This window comes from Lytechinus variegatus, chromosome 6, assembly GCF_018143015.1.
Source record: "Lytechinus variegatus isolate NC3 chromosome 6, Lvar_3.0, whole genome shotgun sequence".
In the NCBI taxonomy this organism is placed as follows: Eukaryota; Metazoa; Echinodermata; class Echinoidea; order Temnopleuroida; family Toxopneustidae; genus Lytechinus; species Lytechinus variegatus.
In genome coordinates this window covers 26947041-26965018 of record NC_054745.1, presented here as the reverse complement: position 1 = coordinate 26965018, position 17978 = coordinate 26947041, and the positions used below count along the sequence as shown (strand labels likewise).

The 17978-nt window shown below is 38.0% G+C and overlaps 1 protein-coding gene across 1 annotated transcript; it reads left to right on the top strand.

The window, feature by feature from the left end:
• Window positions 1-4741: 4741 nt before the first annotated feature.
• On the top strand, window positions 4742-16530 carry LOC121417290 (glucose-6-phosphate exchanger SLC37A4-like). The gene is made up of 9 exons (XM_041610939.1): window positions 4742-4945; window positions 5726-5958; window positions 8939-9074; window positions 10846-10962; window positions 11552-11722; window positions 12216-12301; window positions 13069-13182; window positions 14432-14570; window positions 15682-16530. Exons 1-9 carry the CDS (start codon window positions 4798-4800, stop codon window positions 15849-15851), a joined length of 1314 nt encoding a protein of 437 aa, XP_041466873.1. The 5' UTR covers window positions 4742-4797; the 3' UTR covers window positions 15852-16530.
• Window positions 16531-17978: the final 1448 nt, after the last annotated feature.

Here is a 17978-nt window from a genome sequence, read left to right as displayed (position 1 = left end):
ATCAAGTTCTACAAATTAGGATAGGTGGTTACCCTGGCTAGGCCGTCGGGATATCCCTGGGGGCCCCTTGAAAAAAATACTTTTTTTTATTAAAAAAAATGGTCTAAATAGCCCTTTATTCCCTTTAATTTTGTTAATTTGAGCCCCCTTAATGTGCATGCGCCGGGTCAAGCAGGTGTTTATCTTGTTGCCCGAATCAAGTTCTACAAATTAGGATAGGTGGTTACCCTGGCTAGGCCGTCGGGATATCCCTGGGGGCCCCTTGAAAAAAATACTTTTTTTGATTAAAAAAAATGGTCTAAATAGCCCTTTATTCCCTTTAATTTTGTTAATTTGAGCCCCCTTAATGTGCATGCGCCGGGTCAAGCAGGTGTTATCTTGTTGCCCGAATCAAGTTCTACAAATTAGGATAGGTGGTTACCCTGGCTAGGCCGTCGGGATATCCCTGGGGGCCCCTTGAAAAAAATACTTTTTTTGATTAAAAAAAATGGTCTAAATAGCCCTTTATTCCCTTTAATTTTGTTAATTTGAGCCCCCTTAATGTGCATGCGCCGGGTCAAGCAGGTGTTTATCTTGTTGCCCGAATCAAGTTCTACAAATTAGGATAGGTGGTTACCCTGGCTAGGCCGTCGGGATATCCCTGGGGGCCCCTTGAAAAAAATACTTTTTTTGATTAAAAAAAATGGTCTAAATAGCCCTTTATTCCCTTTAATTTTGTTAATTTGAGCCCCCTTAATGTGCATGCGCCGGGTCAAGCAGGTGTTTATCTTGTTGCCCGAATCAAGTTCTACAAATTAGGATAGGTGGTTACCCTGGCTAGGCCGTCGGGATATCCCTGGGGGCCCCTTGAAAAAAATACTTTTTTTGATTAAAAAAAATGGTCTAAATAGCCCTTTATTCCCTTTAATTTTGTTAATTTGAGCCCCCTTAATGTGCATGCGCCGGGTCAAGCAGGTGTTTATCTTGTTGCCCGAATCAAGTTCTACAAATTAGGATAGGTGGTTACCCTGGCTAGGCCGTCGGGATATCCCTGGGGGCCCCTTGAAAAAAATACTTTTTTTGATTAAAAAAAATGGTCTAATTTTGTTAGCGCCTTTATTCCCTTTATATTTTAGGCCGTTAAAAAAATACTTTTTTTGATTAAAAAAAATGGTCTAAATAGCCCCTTTAATTTTGTTAATTTGAGCCCCCTTAATGTGCATGCGCCGGGTCAAGCAGGTGTTTATCTTGTTGCCCGAATCAAGTTCTACAAATTAGGATAGGTGGTTACCCTGGCTAGGCCGTCGGGATATCCCTGGGGGCCCCTTGAAAAAAATACTTTTTTTGATTAAAAAAAATGGTCTAAATAGCCCTTTATTCCCTTTAATTTTGTTAATTTGAGCCCCCTTAATGTGCATGCGCCGGGTCAAGCAGGTGTTTATCTTGTTGCCCGAATCAAGTTCTACAAATTAGGATAGGTGGTTACCCTGGCTAGGCCGTCGGGATATCCCTGGGGGCCCCTTGAAAAAAAAAATTAAATTAGAAATTTCCAACCCTTTTATTCACTGACTTTTGTCCCCTAAAAAATCCTCGTATTAGGGCAAGCCAGCTATTTTATTGTTGCCCGAGACGTGCTCCACCTTTTAAACCCCCTAGCTAGCTTTCAAACCCCCTAATTTTTGAATATCGAATATTGAATATCTGTCCAACTTCACACGCGTTTGAATATCGAACCTGAATATCCAACCAACTTCACAGTTTGAATATCGAATATCGAATATCCAACCAACTTCACGCCGGTCCGTGCCGGTGAGTCTAACGGTGAATTATAACTTTGTAATTATGTGGGTTTTAGGAAAATTTCAGATAAATTATACGTAACGTTAGTTGGTTCATGTTTGATAGTAGAATAGTCCAGCAACATATGTAAGACCATGACATCACCGAGCTTCTTTAGCTCTTGAAGATAAGATATTGTCGATTTTGCGAGCCAATGCCGCCATCGAGCGGGAAGTGGGTCATTGCCCACCCCGCCAGCCCGGCGTGGCTTCCGCTGCCGGTTGTGGCGTGGTTGAGTAATAGGCAGGTGAGCGGAAACGGTTGGAACGGGGTAGGCCCTGCCGTACGCCTGGATCTAAGCTAACGTTAGATTTGACCCTAAAATCAGTCTATTTCTGTCAGGGGAAAAATACTTCTCCAGAAACCCCACTTTCATTTTCTTTTTCTTCTTCGGGTTGGAACCACTTGTTGGTTGGTTGGAACTTGGAATTGGATTCCAACCTCTCGCGATCTCGCCACTCGTTCAAAGAACAACTTAACGCTAGGCGTTAGGTTGATGATCTCTGTTATGTTGGTTGTTCAGCTGAACTCTTTTGGCTTCACTCATCAAATACAGAGACCGAAGTTCTAGCGTGATCGGTACACGGGTACAGGGGACTCAATGGCCATATGTACTTAAGATCATGAAGATCGGATAAACAGTAGAGGCGCACGGCCAATATGGGAGACTCTCTCCAATAGGGGAGACAATCTCCCACATTGGAGACTTGCTTTGCAAAAGGACAAAAGAAACAACACCAACAAAAACACAATTTTTTCCACCCAAAATTTTGTCTCGCTGAGGCCAGAAGCCCATTTGTTTTGTGTGTGGATGACAACAAAAATCCTTATCAAAACAAAAGTAGACGGTGAATTTATAAAGTAGACGGTGAAAAGGTGTAAATTTTCATGAGGAATCTGCTTATCACATTTTTATTTGCCGCCAAGGTAATCCTTTTGCCGCAAATGTAAACAAAGAAAATTAGTCTCCAAAACTGGAGACTGTCTCTGAAATTGGATACCAAAATTCTTTACAAAAGTCTCTGATACTGGAGATAATCTCCCACATTGGAGACAGTCTCCAATATTGGCCGTGCGCCTCTACTGATAAAACGGGGAAGTAAAAAAGTTACGTGACAGCCGAGGTAAGTCACTTTTTGTTCCTTGGATTTTAACTTGATATTTCCCCTTTTTTTGGCAATTAATGCCAAGAGGGAATATTAATTTGCATTTCTGTTGCATTAATTTTCAAAAATGTGATTCATTAAAGACAAAAATTGAAGATCCCCGACGGGGAATTTTGCATTGTAAGTCCCCTAATGGTGGCTGCACGATAGCTAGCCGTCTGTGTACGAGGAGAAATTGAAAAATAAAAAAATGTTTAAAAAAACTCCTCGAAACAGACGGCTGCCAGCTGTCTAGGTTGATGACAGCTAAGTTAGTAGCACCTGTCTGTTTTGAGGAGTGTTTAACATTTTTTTCTTTTTTTTTTAATTTCTCCTCGTACACAGATGGCTGGCCACCTGTAGGGGGTTAACTCTTTGTCCGCCGTGAATCGAATCCCCTATTGCCGGATTAATTATGTGGACACCAGAAATGGGTGCTCTGGGTGTGCATGCGTAGTTTACATGGTTGTAATTTTTTAATGCTTTTTCCTACAGAAAAATATTCTCAGTAAAGTTGTACTGTATGAAATTAGCTTTCTATTCATGTATATTTCATAAATATTTACTCATGTTTAGAAGATTTATCTCTGATCAATGGAAACCTTAGTTTCAAATGGCAAACTATAAGTGTACAGGCTATTCATTCCCAGATATAAGAAGAAGAGCTCTACTTATAACTCCTTTGTCAAATAATAATAGTACAGGACCAATACTCTAAGCCTAGGCTATTTTTTTCAATATATTTTTCAAGGCAGGAAGTGCAGATTAGCGAGCTCAGTTTATGTGATTGATAGCATTGTTTAAATCAATGTAATCGGATTGTCATGAGATTTGTGCCAATCGGCGTACTTGGCGAAGCAGCAAGTGTGCCAATCGGCGAACTTGGCGGACAAAGAGTTAACAATGCAAAATTCCCCCAACAGGGCTCATCAATTGTTTTTCTTTATTTTGTAAAAATATATAAAAAGAACTGTTCCAAAATAAATTCTGTTTTAGATAAAATGTACCAAAACGGGGAAAAATAAACTTAAAAGGGGGAAAAACAGTGACTTTTTTCGACTGTCGTGTAACTTCACTTCCCTGTTCTATTCCAAATTAATACACAAACATATGGCTATTGAGTCCCTGTACAGATCGAGCTACATGTAGAACTTCGGTCTAGACCTGTATTTGGTGAGTGGAGCCAACGGAGTTCAGCGGAACAGCCAACATAACAGAGACCAAAGCTTTTGGTCTAGGTTGATCAATATAACCTTGTTCACTGTTAGATCTACTCCCTGTGTGGCAAAATAATATTGTTAATGTTTGGCTCATTTTGTCTTATTTTGGGGGACAAATGCTTGATTTTTTTTATACTGTCAGTGTTAGTTTCCATTGCACCATTATTTTACTTGGTTCTTAAGTAAATTGAAGTCTTTCAAATAAAAATTCTGAATCAAGAATAGAGATTGAAAAATGCAATTTTTTTTTTAATTTTACTTTCCACCAAAAGAGGGCATGCACAAAAAAAGGCCCCAAAATTTAAGTTTTTGAGCGCTCGAGTGAATTCAGCAGTGATCCCCTCACTACATTATGAATGAAGAATAGATTGCAACTGTATGGAAATTAGTATTTTTGGTAACAAAAGTGACAGTTTACTGAGTTTTTATGGTTACTATTATAATGTGTTGTTCTCCAAGAGAACTTTTTTCAGTCTGGACATGATGCTATTACTATTATTATGTTTATTGCCATTATTATTACTATTATTATCATTATGATTTCCCCCTTTCTTTCAGAACAACTCACCATTTTCATCTCCTTGAATACCCGTATTGGAGTTTGAGGCTCAGAGATGGGGATGAATGTGTACACACAATGGCGCCTCATCAACGTTGGGACACTCTTCATTGGCTATGCTCTCTATGTCTTAAACAGAAAGAGTTTTGTCTTCCTTTTACCAGAAATAATAAAGGAAGAAGGCCTCAAGAATAATGATCTTGGTGAGTCATACCTTTTTTTCAAATTTCTTTCCTCCGAAGTCATATTCTTTGCAACTTTATTTTCCTCCAACTAATTGTTATCCGTATTCTTCTAATTTTTCTTTACTACACCCTCATTTTTACTCCTTCTCCTCATCTTCTTTTTCTACTTCTTCCTCTCTTCCTTCCTCTTCTCTTCCTTTTTTTCTTCTTTTCTCTTCTCCGTAATACGCCTCTTCTTAATCTTCAACGTCTTGTTCTTCTTCTTCCTCCTCTTCTTCCTCTTCTATTTCTCTTCTCCTCCTCCTTTTTCGTCTTCTACTTCTCCTTTTTCTCCTCCTCCTTCTTCCTCTTCTTCTCTTCTCCTTCTTTTTCGTCTTCTTCTACTTCTCTTTTTCTTCTACTTCTTCTCTTCTCCTCCTTCTTCTTTTTCTTCTTTTTCCTTTTCTTCTTCCTCCTCTTCTTCCTCTTCAATGCAGCACACCCGTAATCATCTCCCCTGGCTCTCTCTCTCTCCCTTTCTTTCACATCCCCTCCCTCCATATCTCCCTTCCCATTACCCCCCCCCCCTTCTTCAAGGATGAAAGTTTTCAGCTGTTTAGCTGATTTAATTTCTTTCAGCTTTATTTTAAACTCCAGCTTACCTCTGAGCAATAGTATGGGAGTTCTTTCAATGTCAGCTCTCTTTTTCCAACACTCGTCGGGTTTTTTTTCAGCTATTTTTTTTGTATTTGTGATCACTTTATCATTGCTCACATCGCTGCTTCTTTCATCCTCCCAATCTCCCCCTTCGATATTCAGGTACCATTACAAGTAGTCTAACATTAGCCTACGCCATCAGTAAGTTTATCGGAGGGATTATCTCCGATCAGATCAGCCCTCGAGTAATGTTTCCAATGGGTCTCTTTGCCACCGGTGTTCTCTCGCTACAGTTCTCTGTCTCGACGTCGGTGGAAAGTTTCATCGTGATGTCGTTCCTGATGGGGCTTGCTCAGGGTGTGAGCTGGCCCGGAGTAGCCAAGGTCCTGAAACAGGTAAGAGATTTTATGCCAGCAACTGGATACGCCCTACCTGCCACAGGGCTTTCCTCTTCTTCTTCCTCCTCTTTCTATTCCCCTTCCTCTTCTTTCTTTTCCTCCTTTTTTTCTCATCTCTGTTTTCTTCTGATTTATTTCTTTCTTTTCTTGTATTTCCTCTTTCCTTTCCCTTCTCTTCCTTTGTCTTTTCCTCTTCCTTCCTCCTCATTTCTTCTTCTTCTTCTTCGTCCTTTCATTCTTTTCTATTTCTCTCTTTTCTTGTACCTCTTCTTTTCATTCCTTTGTTTCTTTCTCTGTTCTGCATGTTCTCTTTGCCACTGGCATTTTCTCACTTCATTCTCTTTCTCAAGGTGGATGGTAGCTTTATCCCAATGTCTTCCCTCATGGGCGTGAGCTAGCCCGGAGTAGCCAAGATCTTGAATCAGGTAACAGAGTTCAAGGAGATGATATTTCTTCCTCTTCTTCTTTGTCTTCTTGTCTTCTCCTTATTTTCTCCTCCTCTTCCTCCTAGATCCTCTCTTCTACATCTTCTTATCTTCTACTATATACACACTATTGGCATGTTTCTACAGAGAATTGTTAAAACAGTTTATATTTCCAGAATCTAAAAACTGTATCGCCTTAGAACCAACCTGTTTCTGCAGAGCGAATAATCAGATTAACTCACATTCCGTATTGTGGAACACGGAAAAAAAACACCTATGCGGAATATCAATAAACAGCTTCGCGTCTGTTTCTACAGGGAAGTTTCCTGGAATTCTGGATACGTACACGGGTAGTACCTTTTATTGATTCTCTGTAGGAACATGTTGTATGACACTACAATGTGTGCTAGAACTAGAAGCTAGTATGTGACCAGCAACCCTAAAACCTAATCTGTGTTAGCAAATATGAAAGAACACTTCTGATTGGTTCCTAGTCAGTATTTTGCGCCAAACGCGTGTGTAACATTGATCTTGATTGGTCAGTTCATTTAGCGATTGATCGCTAATCTTTGTGTTACGGAGCCCGGTTTTGGGGGGATTTCACAAAGTTCAGTATTAATACAGGTACCAGTTCTAGATCCACAACCATACAGTAACAATTTAACCTTTTAGTAGGAGTGGGCTATACATGGGTCAAAAATACTTTTTTTGTAATTTCAATATGGGAACAGTTTTTGTTTATTCCTTGTAATGTATCTCAACATGAAATGACAATATTTTTTGTCTTGGGTCCGAGAAAAAAGTGTGCCGGGCCAAAATCCAAAATGGCCGCCAAAATCCCCCAAAATCACAGTTTTGGCCACAACTTCTTTATTTGGTGGTCTTTTTCTTTGGTTTTGGTGTCTATTCATATGTATTTGGGGGCAGGCAATATGTTTTTCCTATAATTAGTACTTTTAAACCATTATTTGTAGAGTTAAAAGGTAATTATACCTAAATTTTTCAATTTTTATAGCCTTTTTTCAGCCAAAAAGTAGATTTTATCGTCCAGGGGTTCTTGGATATTAGATGGTATGAGGTCAACAATAGCAAGCAGCTTCATAGAGTTATATCGCTTTTATTCCTCTACTATGGGTTTTACGGATATTTGTGAAATATATCTTAAATTTAAAAAAATGTTAATTATCCATAGGGGCTATACAGTATACAATGTACTGTACATACTGCACTGCATAAATGCATTGGCCACCATGACAAGGCATGTATAAACTACCGGTATAGTGTTATACACGTAGAAATGAGCTCTTAGGTTTAGAATTAGATGCCTCAGAAATTGAAGATATGTTTTGTCTCAGAAACTGAGGACATGTTTTGTCAAATATGCTAATTCAGGGGGCGGAGAAAGCTAATTAACCCAACATCATGGCATTTGAACTGTAGATATTCTGGGCCCGTTGCATAAAAATTTACCATTACGTTAACTTAATGGTAATCCTTGGTTCTGATTGGCTGTTGATCAACGTTACCATGATTGTATCGTTACCTGACCCCATAAACATAGGCCAGTTAGACACCACAACCAGGTAAAAAAAGCCTCCAAATGAAGAAGATATAGCTACATGTAGATATGTGATGTACGTATATAATATGTGATATTTTATGTGCAGTTTACGTTGCTGGTTTCATCATGTACATCAGCTGACAAGCAATCAAATTCACAATTCACAATCTAATTTTAAACCTTAAGAGCTTATTTCTATGACTTAAGAGCTTATTTCTATGACACTATAGTTTATATACAGGCCTTGTCATATGTCATGGTGGTCAGTGCATGCATGGAAATATGCAGTGTAGTGTGTACAGTAACAGTACATTGTATACTGTATTGCCCCTATGGAAAATTAACATTTTTATTTAATAAGATATATTTCACAAATATCCGTAAAACCCATAGAAGAGGAATAAAAGCAATATAGCTCTATAAAGCTGCTTGCTATTGTTGACCTCGTACCATCTAATATCCAAGAACTCCGGGACGATAAAACCTACATTTGGCTGAAAAAAGGCTATAAAAATTTGAAAATTTAGGTATAATTACCTTTAAACTCTACAAATAATGGTTAAAAGTGCTAATTATAGGAAAAACAAATTGCCTGCCCCCTAAAACATATGAATAGACACCAAAACCACAGAAAAAGACCACCAAATAAAGAAGTTGTGGCCAAAACTGTGATTTTGGGGGTTTAATTTGGCGGCCATTTTGGATTTTGGCCCGGCACACTTTTTTCTCGGACCCGAGACAAAAAATATTGTCATTTCATGTTGAGATAAGGTAAAAGGGACACAAAAAAACTGTTCCCACAGTAAAACCAAGAATCACCCATTTATAGCCCACTCCTACTTTTAGTTGTTTTTGCATACTTCCTCGCGAAATCAGTGTTTACTGCAGTTACTCTGAATTAACTTTATATGTAATTCTTTTGTGATCAGTAAGTAACCAGTGAAGTTTAATTTAAAGTGGTATTGTATTATATTGTTTCTGGATTCTTTAGTGGTATTTGCCATCGGAGATTGGTCTATGGTGGAGCCTGATATCATCTGCTGCTAATGTCGCAGGGACTCTAGGACCCCTCGGTCTGGCTCTACTTGCAATCAACTTCGGTTGGAGAGGCGCAATGCAGTTCTGTGGTAAGTTAACCCTTATGGGACTGGGGGGGGCATGATGGCCCACCCCCCTCTATCGATATTTCCTAAACGCAAAAAGATAGCGCCGCAAATCTTATGACTTTTTTCTTTGAAGTCTCGTGCAACTTTTGAGACCAAATTCGCGACATACGGGTATACCATCGCGACGTCCTGTGACTTTTTTCGAGGCAATGTCATGCTGAAAATGGCTCATTTTTTTAACTTTGTGTACAAAGTCTATGGGAGATGAAATTCATAAAAGGATGAATATTTTTCGTTCTAATTGGTCTGCTTAATTAATTTAGGGTTTAATCTAGTTGTTAAATGGTCTGTAATAATTTCCATTGAAAAAAACAGAAATACATTAGAAATTCTAAATACAGATAAATACATAAGGAAAAAATTGGGTTTCATATTTTACTTTGTAGAAACCTTTAAATAAGATTACAAAGATGAAATCTGAAGAAAATGTTCAGATCTCGGCCGCCGTCGCGTGAACGTGCCGAAATTTGGCACGCACATTCCTTACCACATAAACTACAAGCTAGTATAAAAAAATTCTGAAAATAATTACTTTTTATCATTATGAATAAAATATGCAAATTTTTTCATGAAAAACATTATTTGCATATTTAACACTCTATTTCACTTCAAATTTTCTTACTTTTTGCAAATCTTTGTAATATAATTTATAGGTTTCCACAAAAAAATTGCGAACGTTACTTGTAGGTTTATGGTAGGGTACAGAGTTGTCAATCCTTACACAATATCAATGCGATGTGTTCTGATGTATATTTAGTGTTTTCTTCCCGATTGAATGACTGAGCGAAAAACTTTTGTTAACCTGTTTTGTCTCTTAAGAAAACATTTGGTTCAGCTGTTATTCACATTTTAATTTCTTATCTGATTAATATTAATAATAATAATAAGCATATTTATAGCACCATCTATCTAGAAATATTCTATTCCGAGGCGCACAAGAATAGAAAGAATGAGAAAGTTTGGATGAGCGTCAAAGTGCCAATAACTAATACTCTTTGAAAAGATAAGACTTCAGTTTAGATTTGAAGGTCTCTAGTGATGGTATTATTCTTCAAAGTAACGGCAAATTATTCCACAGAGAAGGTGCTGAGGCAGCGAAAGCTCATGCACCATATGCTAGTCGTGTCTTGGGAGTCTTAAGAAGTTGCTGGTGTGATGATCTTGGGCTAAGAGCTGGTGTATACGGCATGACAAAGTCTTGTAGATATTTTCCGTAATGGATGGCATCTCTGAGGGTAGATATAGTATTAAATCTAGGGTTGAAGTTGGAATTTATAGTGAAACCTACACTGTATAGCAGATCAATTGTCACTGGAGTAAATGTTGTGGAACCAGTGTGTCAGGTTTTCTTTGGCTCAATATAATTTTAGGACACCCCCAAATGTCCACAGAATGGATAGAATTATGATCATGCTATGATGACCATAATCATTTCAGGGCTCGAATTAAGAATTTAAAGGGGCAAGGCCATTTTTTAAAAGGGAAAGGGCAGGCAGTTTTCACTTTATGGGACATCCAAGGCCACCAAAAAAGGGCATCAATAATGCACTTTTCAATGGGGCACATGCACTGGATTACCGCAGGGCACCAAGGCCACAGCAAAAAAGGGCAGTTATTTTGGCCTTAAGTCTACAAATATTTGAAAGGGCATCAAGGCCATTTCTGAGGGCATCTAAGGCCATGGCCTTGGATGGCCTTGGATTAATTCGAGCCCTGTCATTTTTTTTTACAGCTGGGAGTGCTATTATTGTCGCTGCGATGGCTGGATTCATAATACGAAGCTCACCTGCTGATGTCGGACTGCCATCTCTACATTCCAATGTTGAACGATCAAAGAATAATGATACAAGTAAGTGATGTAGGGTGGAGTCCCCAGATATCCGAAATATGGAAAGCGTAAGAAATCACATTATTCAGGAAGAAAACAGACAGCTCACATAGTTTCATGGAAAACATATGCCGATAGAACACATTTGAATTACGACCAATATAATGAAAATTATAAAAGCAAAGTAAAATTCAAGGAGCACACACAAAAAAAATTACAATTTTGTTTTTATTGTCTGTTTTGTACATGTCACGGTATATGATTATTAAAACACAAAAACAGATATTGCATTTCATGAAACAGAAAAACTTGGTTTTTAATTCAGGGTAACCTAGCCTTGCTCTTTTTTTTGTTGTTGTTTCTCAGCTATCTTAAATTAGAATCAATCTGGTCAGAGCGAGCCATAATTTTCTTATAATATTAATTTTTTTCAGCAAGGTCATCTAAATCATTAAGTATTTTTGAGAATCTTGTCAGAGCAAGCCATAATTGTTTTCATTGAATATGCTTTTAAATCCAATAAATACATCTGAATTATGAAGAATATTGGAGAATCTTGTAAAAGCAAACTATAATTTTTTTTGTTTTTTCAATATAATATCCTTTCCAGCAAAAACATCTGAATCAGCGAGTATTTTTGAGAATCTCAAGTCCATCTTAACGAGCCCAGCACTCTGGGTTATAGCTCTACTGTTTATGATCAGCAACTTTCTTGTTACTGGGATGACAGACTGGGGCCAACTCTTCCTGATACAAGAGAAAGGTCTTAGTCATACAACAGGTGAGAGATGGGGTAAGATTGTTGTAAGAGGTAAGACTGGGACCAATTCTTCTTGATACAAGAGAAAGGTCTTGGTCATACAACAGGTGAGAGATGGGGTGAGATTGGTGTAAGAGGTAAGACTGGGACCAATTCTTCTTGATACAAGAGAAAGGTTTAGTCATACAACAGGTGAGAGATGGGGGTAAGATTTTCGGGAGAGGTAAGACTGGGACCAGTTCTTCTTGATACAAGAGAAAAGGTCTTGCCCATACAACAGGTGAGAGATGGGATGAGATTAAGATTATATTCTGGTTCTTATTTAGTTATGGTAAAGTTTGGGCAATTCTTTTTTTTATGGGATGCTGTGTATAACAAAAAGTTAAGGATATAATAATATAGTAAGACCGTAATTTTGTTAAGTTTGTATGGGATGCTGTGTATAGCAGAAAGTTAAGGACAAAATAAGTACATGTAAAACATTGATTTTTTTCATGTTAACTTTGCATTGCAGGAAGCTCATTTACAAGTGCATATTCCCTTGGTGCTACCGTTGGCAGTATAACATCAGGATATATTACAGATAAACTAGTAGCAAAGGTAAGCTGTGCACAAAATTCATTGACTATTGCAAATTCACTTGGTGCCCGTATAGAAGGTATAACATCTGGGGGATGTTTCACAAAGATTTAAGTATGAATAGCATCGCACTGAAATGCCGTCACATGCATGGCAGTAACATGCAATCTTCTCGATCAATATGCAGTTGTGCGCGTACTCCTTGCATAATCTGACCAGTGCGGTCCTGCCTTTTATTTTCCATGCAACTAGGCATTAAAGTGCGACTCTAGGTCATACTTAACTCTTTGTGAAGCCCCCCCCCCTTATATGGCAGATAAACTAGTAGCAATCTAAGCTACAGCATCCCATGTCCATTTGGAAAAGTGTTCTTCTCTCCTCGGTCCCATTTCATCCAGACTTTTTGTAATGACAAATGTATACTATTCTAGCAAGTTTAATATTGTATTAGCGATCAAATGGAATGATTTTATTCTCAGTGTAGGAATATAATATATCCACTTGCTTCGAAAATCAGTTAGTTTTGTATGAAATGCACCTCTTGTGAACTTTGATAACTCATCGGCTTCCGGCAAGTAGGGTACTAGGGATACTTAAATATTGCAAGTACATTGTTTTCTATCCAATGATGCAAAAATTGTTTTTAAATTTTAAAGTAAAAGTCAAATTTCAACAAATTAAAGAGGGCAAAATTTAAAAAATATATATATTCTTAACCAATTTCTTATAGTCTCTCCTTGCGGGAAGCCAGCAAATTTTGAACCATTATATTTTTTTTAAATGAACAGTATGGACGGAGGCGGAGGGGAACATCACGGTATCCATGGTTACTACTTATGGTTGCATTGAATCTTTTATCACTCCACGCGCTGAGAAATTACATCACTCCAGAAACTTACCAGGTAAATTTTGAATGGCTTATACCTTGGTCACATTTGTTCTACGGCGGCCATACAGCAAGTCGAAAACAGCCGTTTTAACATTTTGTTTGTAACAGCTACATATAAGTAGTTTTAGTAAAAATTAATAAAACGTCTGTTTTCGACTCGCCGTAAGGCCGCAGTAGAACAAATGTGACCAAGGTATTAAGCTGAGTACAAGTAATGTAAGTGTGCTATGCTTTTGAGAGAAGGGCTTCAAAATCATGATTAATTGTTGCCAGATCTCCAGAGATACAGATCAAGGGACGTAAACGAAATTCTGTTGAAACCTTGAAACCATTATTTAAATGTATTAAAAAGAAAATTTAAAGAATAAGATAATTTTCCAAGAAGCTAGACAGTAAATAACAATAAGAATGTTAGGACCATCAGAATGTTGGGATCATTGATGCCATGAAGTTCCTCAAATTGGCAATAACATTCATTCATCCATGTCTACGCTGGAACTTCCCTGTGGAATCGATTGCCTCATCGCATTCATAATAGTTGAAATGTTTCAAAACTGCTCTAAAAACCCAGTTCAAAATTGCCTTCCAGTAGTATCCTGTCATGATCATACATGTAGTTGTGCTTTTTATGCTTCGTTACTTTCCTTTCCATGGAAAGTTCTCCCTTCTCAGCATCTGGACACATACATGTAATACATGCAGTTTTGCAATTTAGAAATACTCTAAATTATCATAATTATTGAAAAAAAATTATAATATTATTAGTATTGTTGTTGTTGTTATCATTATTGTTGTAATTGTTATTATATATTATTATTATTATTATTGTTGTTATTTTTTAATTATTATTCTATTACTCTCTTTTTGGGGCCGCTTCGTGGTCTTGTGATTCTGACAATCGCCTTTCAAACAGAGGGTCGTGTGTTCGAATCATAGCCATGGCGTGTTTTCCTTCAGCAAGAAATTTATCCACACTGCTGCACTCGACCCAGGTGAGGTAAATGGGTACCCGGCAGGATTAATTCCTTGAATGCTCCAAGTGCCTTTAGCAGCTGGAGCTACAGCCTGGATAATATATAGTGCGCCACTGAATAGGCAACTAGATAGATCGGCGCCTCATAAATGCTATATATTATTATAATTTATAGGAGCTTCTATTGGTTGGTCTCTGCCTAGGTAATCCATTGGATTTGGTGCTTTAAAAATATTATACAAAATTATTATTATTATCAAAAATTACCATTGTTATGACTCTCTTTTAGGAGCTTATACTACTGGTTGGCCTATGCCTGGGGGTTGCTCAGAAGAGCTGTGTGGCATTGTTTGGCATCCTAGCCGTTGAGAACTCTCCCATTCATCTATCCGGGACAGTGCATGCCTTCGCTGCTCTGGCTTCAAGCGGTAAGTTGCAGAGCTGGCAACCCGTACGTTTTTGGCGTATTTAATACGTTTTTCAACCAAAGTACGGCAGTACTTTTTTTCTTTTAAAAATATGATTTTGCTATGTAAATTTTTTTTTCCTAATTTATTGAGAAAAATCATCTCTATATGTCTCTATTTCATAAAACTTCAACAAATATGGTTATTGGATCAATGTAATTTCAGGTAACTTGTTTTTTTTTTTCAATCATTTCGTTAAAACCAGGATGAGATATACACATGTTTCAATTTGTTTTTTTCATCTGCACGGGCAGTGCGCAATTTAGCTTGCATGTAGCTTGAGCGCCGCGATGAGCATGTGCGCCACACATTTTATTATGAAATACAGTTATTTTGGGGAAAATACAGTGTTTTTTTTATCACAGAATGCACTTTTTCATTCCCAGAGGTTGGCAGGTCTGGAATTGGGACAGTGGTGTCAGGGCGGGCCTTAGATATGACCTCATGAATACATAATTAGCCCCATTGAAGTCGGTTCTAAATTTTAGAAACCAGGCCAATAATACATTGGCTTCAGTGGGGATAATCATATATTCGTTAGGTCATATCTTGGGGCCCTATGGACTGATTCCCACCAAATTTATGTTGTGGGGGGTTTTCATCATGCTCTACTCAGAGATGCCAAGTTCAAAAACCAGCTATGTGTGAGATTTTCTGTGAATCTGAGTGAGATCACAGACATTGTGTACAATGTATATGGGGATAGGCTGTGATAGTTGCATGAGACAGAGATTTGAGGGGATGAACAAGAGTCCAAAATGCGTGAGTCTCACGCATAATGCGTTAGACTTGGTAGCTCTGTCTACTAGAATATGGTATAAAAAAACTGACCAAAATGAAAATTGATGACGTCATACTTTGGCCATACATTGTCTAGGCTCTTTTTTTGTTTAAATCTGCATAAACCATGGGCTCAACTGGTGGTTTTGAAAACCACCTTTGTGAATTCGGGCCTTAGTGTTTAGTTTATCTTATCTTTATTTGTTCAAATCATGTTATTTTCAGCCTGAAGTACCCTTTTAATATATTCTTCCTCTCTCTCTCCCCCTCTCTTTCCTTTCCCGCTCTGTAGCTGGTGGTGTATTAGCTGGGCTACCTCTGACCTACATCTCGCAGCATTATTCCTGGTCACACGCCCTCTACTGCATGGAATTGGTCTCATTTCTCAGCCTTATCACCATGCTCCTTGTACGCAGGATGAACATGAGAATTGGTTACCAGTCTCCCAACAAATCAGAGTAAATTGGAGCCTGCAAGGTCCCTCTATATGGTTACAATGCCATTGTTATTCATGGAGTGAAAGCCCATTTCTCAGCATTATCATCATGCTCCTTGTACGCAGGATGAACATGAGAATTGGTTATCAGTCTCCTAAAAAAAGAAGGCTGAGTTCAAACTCACAGGGTTTATACATCATTAATCATTCTTCATAGAGTGATTAATCATTCTCCATAGAGTGAGCTGATTTTTTAAAGCTTTTATTTAATGCTCTCAATATGCAGGAGGAACATGAGAAGTGGTCACCAGTCTCCTAAAAAAGCAGGCTGAGTTCAAACTCACAGGGTTTATACATCATTAATCATTCTTCAAAGAGTGAGCTGATTTTTTAAAGCTTTTATTTAATGCTGACAATATGCAGGAGGAACATGAGAAGTGGTCACCAGTCTCCTAAAAAGCAGGCTGAGTTCAAACTCACAGGGTTTATACATCATTAATCATTCTTCATAGAGTGAGCTGATTTTTTAAAGCTTTTATTTAATGCTGACAATATGCAGGATGAACATGAGAATTGGTCACCAGTCTCCTAGAAAATCAGACTGAATTGGGACTCATTACAAGGTTTATATGTTTATGAATTTTCATGGAGTCAAGTCCATTTCTGAGCATTATCATCAGCTCCTTATGTGCATGTTGGATATAAGAATGGTCATATATGTATAAGAGACACATGTTCACAAGGATGGATTTACCTGCATGTAGGAAATCATAGTTAGAGGGTGAAATCGGTTTGTAGGGTTGAATTTTATATATCTATGAACCTTCAAGCGTCTAATGCGCATAAAGGGATAAACATTATTTCACTATAAATGGTAAAAATGAGACGTTTCTTACCAGACTGATCTCCTGTAGATCCCTCAATCCGTTTGTCAACAAAGCAAAGACAATAGGGCTGACCCTTGAACCGCTTCGTTATGACATACATCCGCTTAGCAGTGCCGCTTTGAAGAACAATTTTTAAATAAAAATTGTTGTTTCACAAATACTAAAATTTAATACGTGATTATAAATAATAAGTAGTATATACTAATAGTCTTATAATACTAGAGTCCTACTGAGTGTCCTACCTCTAATTCTGTGGCAATGTCTTCAATAAAAACTATTCCATGGTTGGTCACCTACCTCTAACACTGTGGTAATGTGTTCAGTAAAAACTATTCCATGGTTGGTCACCTACCCCTAACACTGTGGTAATGTGTTCAGTAAAAACTATTCCATGGTTGGTCACCTACCCCAAACACTTGCAATGTCTTCAGTAAAAATTATTCCATGGTTGGTCACCTACCCCTAACACTGTGGCAATGTCTTCAGTAAAAACTATTCCATGGTTGGTCACCTACCCCTAACACTGGCAATGTCTTCAGTAAAAACTATTCCGTGGTTGGTCACCTACCCCTAACACTGTGGCAATGTCTTCAGTAAAAACTATTCCATGGTTGGTCACCTACCTCAAACACTGTGACAATGAGTTCAGTAAAACTATTCCATGGTTGGTCAATAGTTGCTATGCATTATAACAAGCACTGAAGAAGAAGAAAGAATTAGAATTCCAATTACGGGTGTTCTTGTCTGTCTTATAATGTGTAACATTGCTGGTAAATTGAATAGAAATGCTGGATGTATAGATGGCTGACAGCACAAAAGAGTGGTATACAAATGAAATTTCAACTCTGCTGATTCTCAATACATGGGGAAAGTCCTATTGATTGTGCAACTACATCAGCTAATTGAATGATTATATACAAATAAGATGAATGGTAATCAAGAACTTCAAATGTAATCATTTTCTAAAGGCATGGGTCACACCGCCTGAGCGTTGTTGGAGCGTTCATGGAGCGGTAGGGAAAGAGGGCCGAATTTCGCTCTCAAAATTGGGGACAAAATCGAAAACAAAAAAACAACAATCGAAATCGAAAATGGTAAACGGTAGCAAGCGGTGATTTTCTTTTCTCTCCGCTCCACGATCGCTCCAACAACACTCAGGCGGTGTGACCATGCCTTAACTATGATGTTTAATGATTTAAAGGAAACAGAAGGGGGAGAAAATTCTTCAAAGAAAATCACGGCCATGAAGGTTAAATACCGTTATGG

Coding starts and splice junctions, on each gene's coding strand:
- LOC121417290 (XM_041610939.1), top strand. CDS start 4,798: ATGGGGATGAATGTGTACACACAATGGCGCCTCATCAACGTTGGGACA. Junction 5,959..8,938: donor TAGCCAAGGTCCTGAAACAG/GTAAGAGATTTT, acceptor TGGATTCTTTAG/TGGTATTTGCCATCGGAGAT. Junction 14,571..15,681: donor CGCTGCTCTGGCTTCAAGCG/GTAAGTTGCAGA, acceptor CCCGCTCTGTAG/CTGGTGGTGTATTAGCTGGG.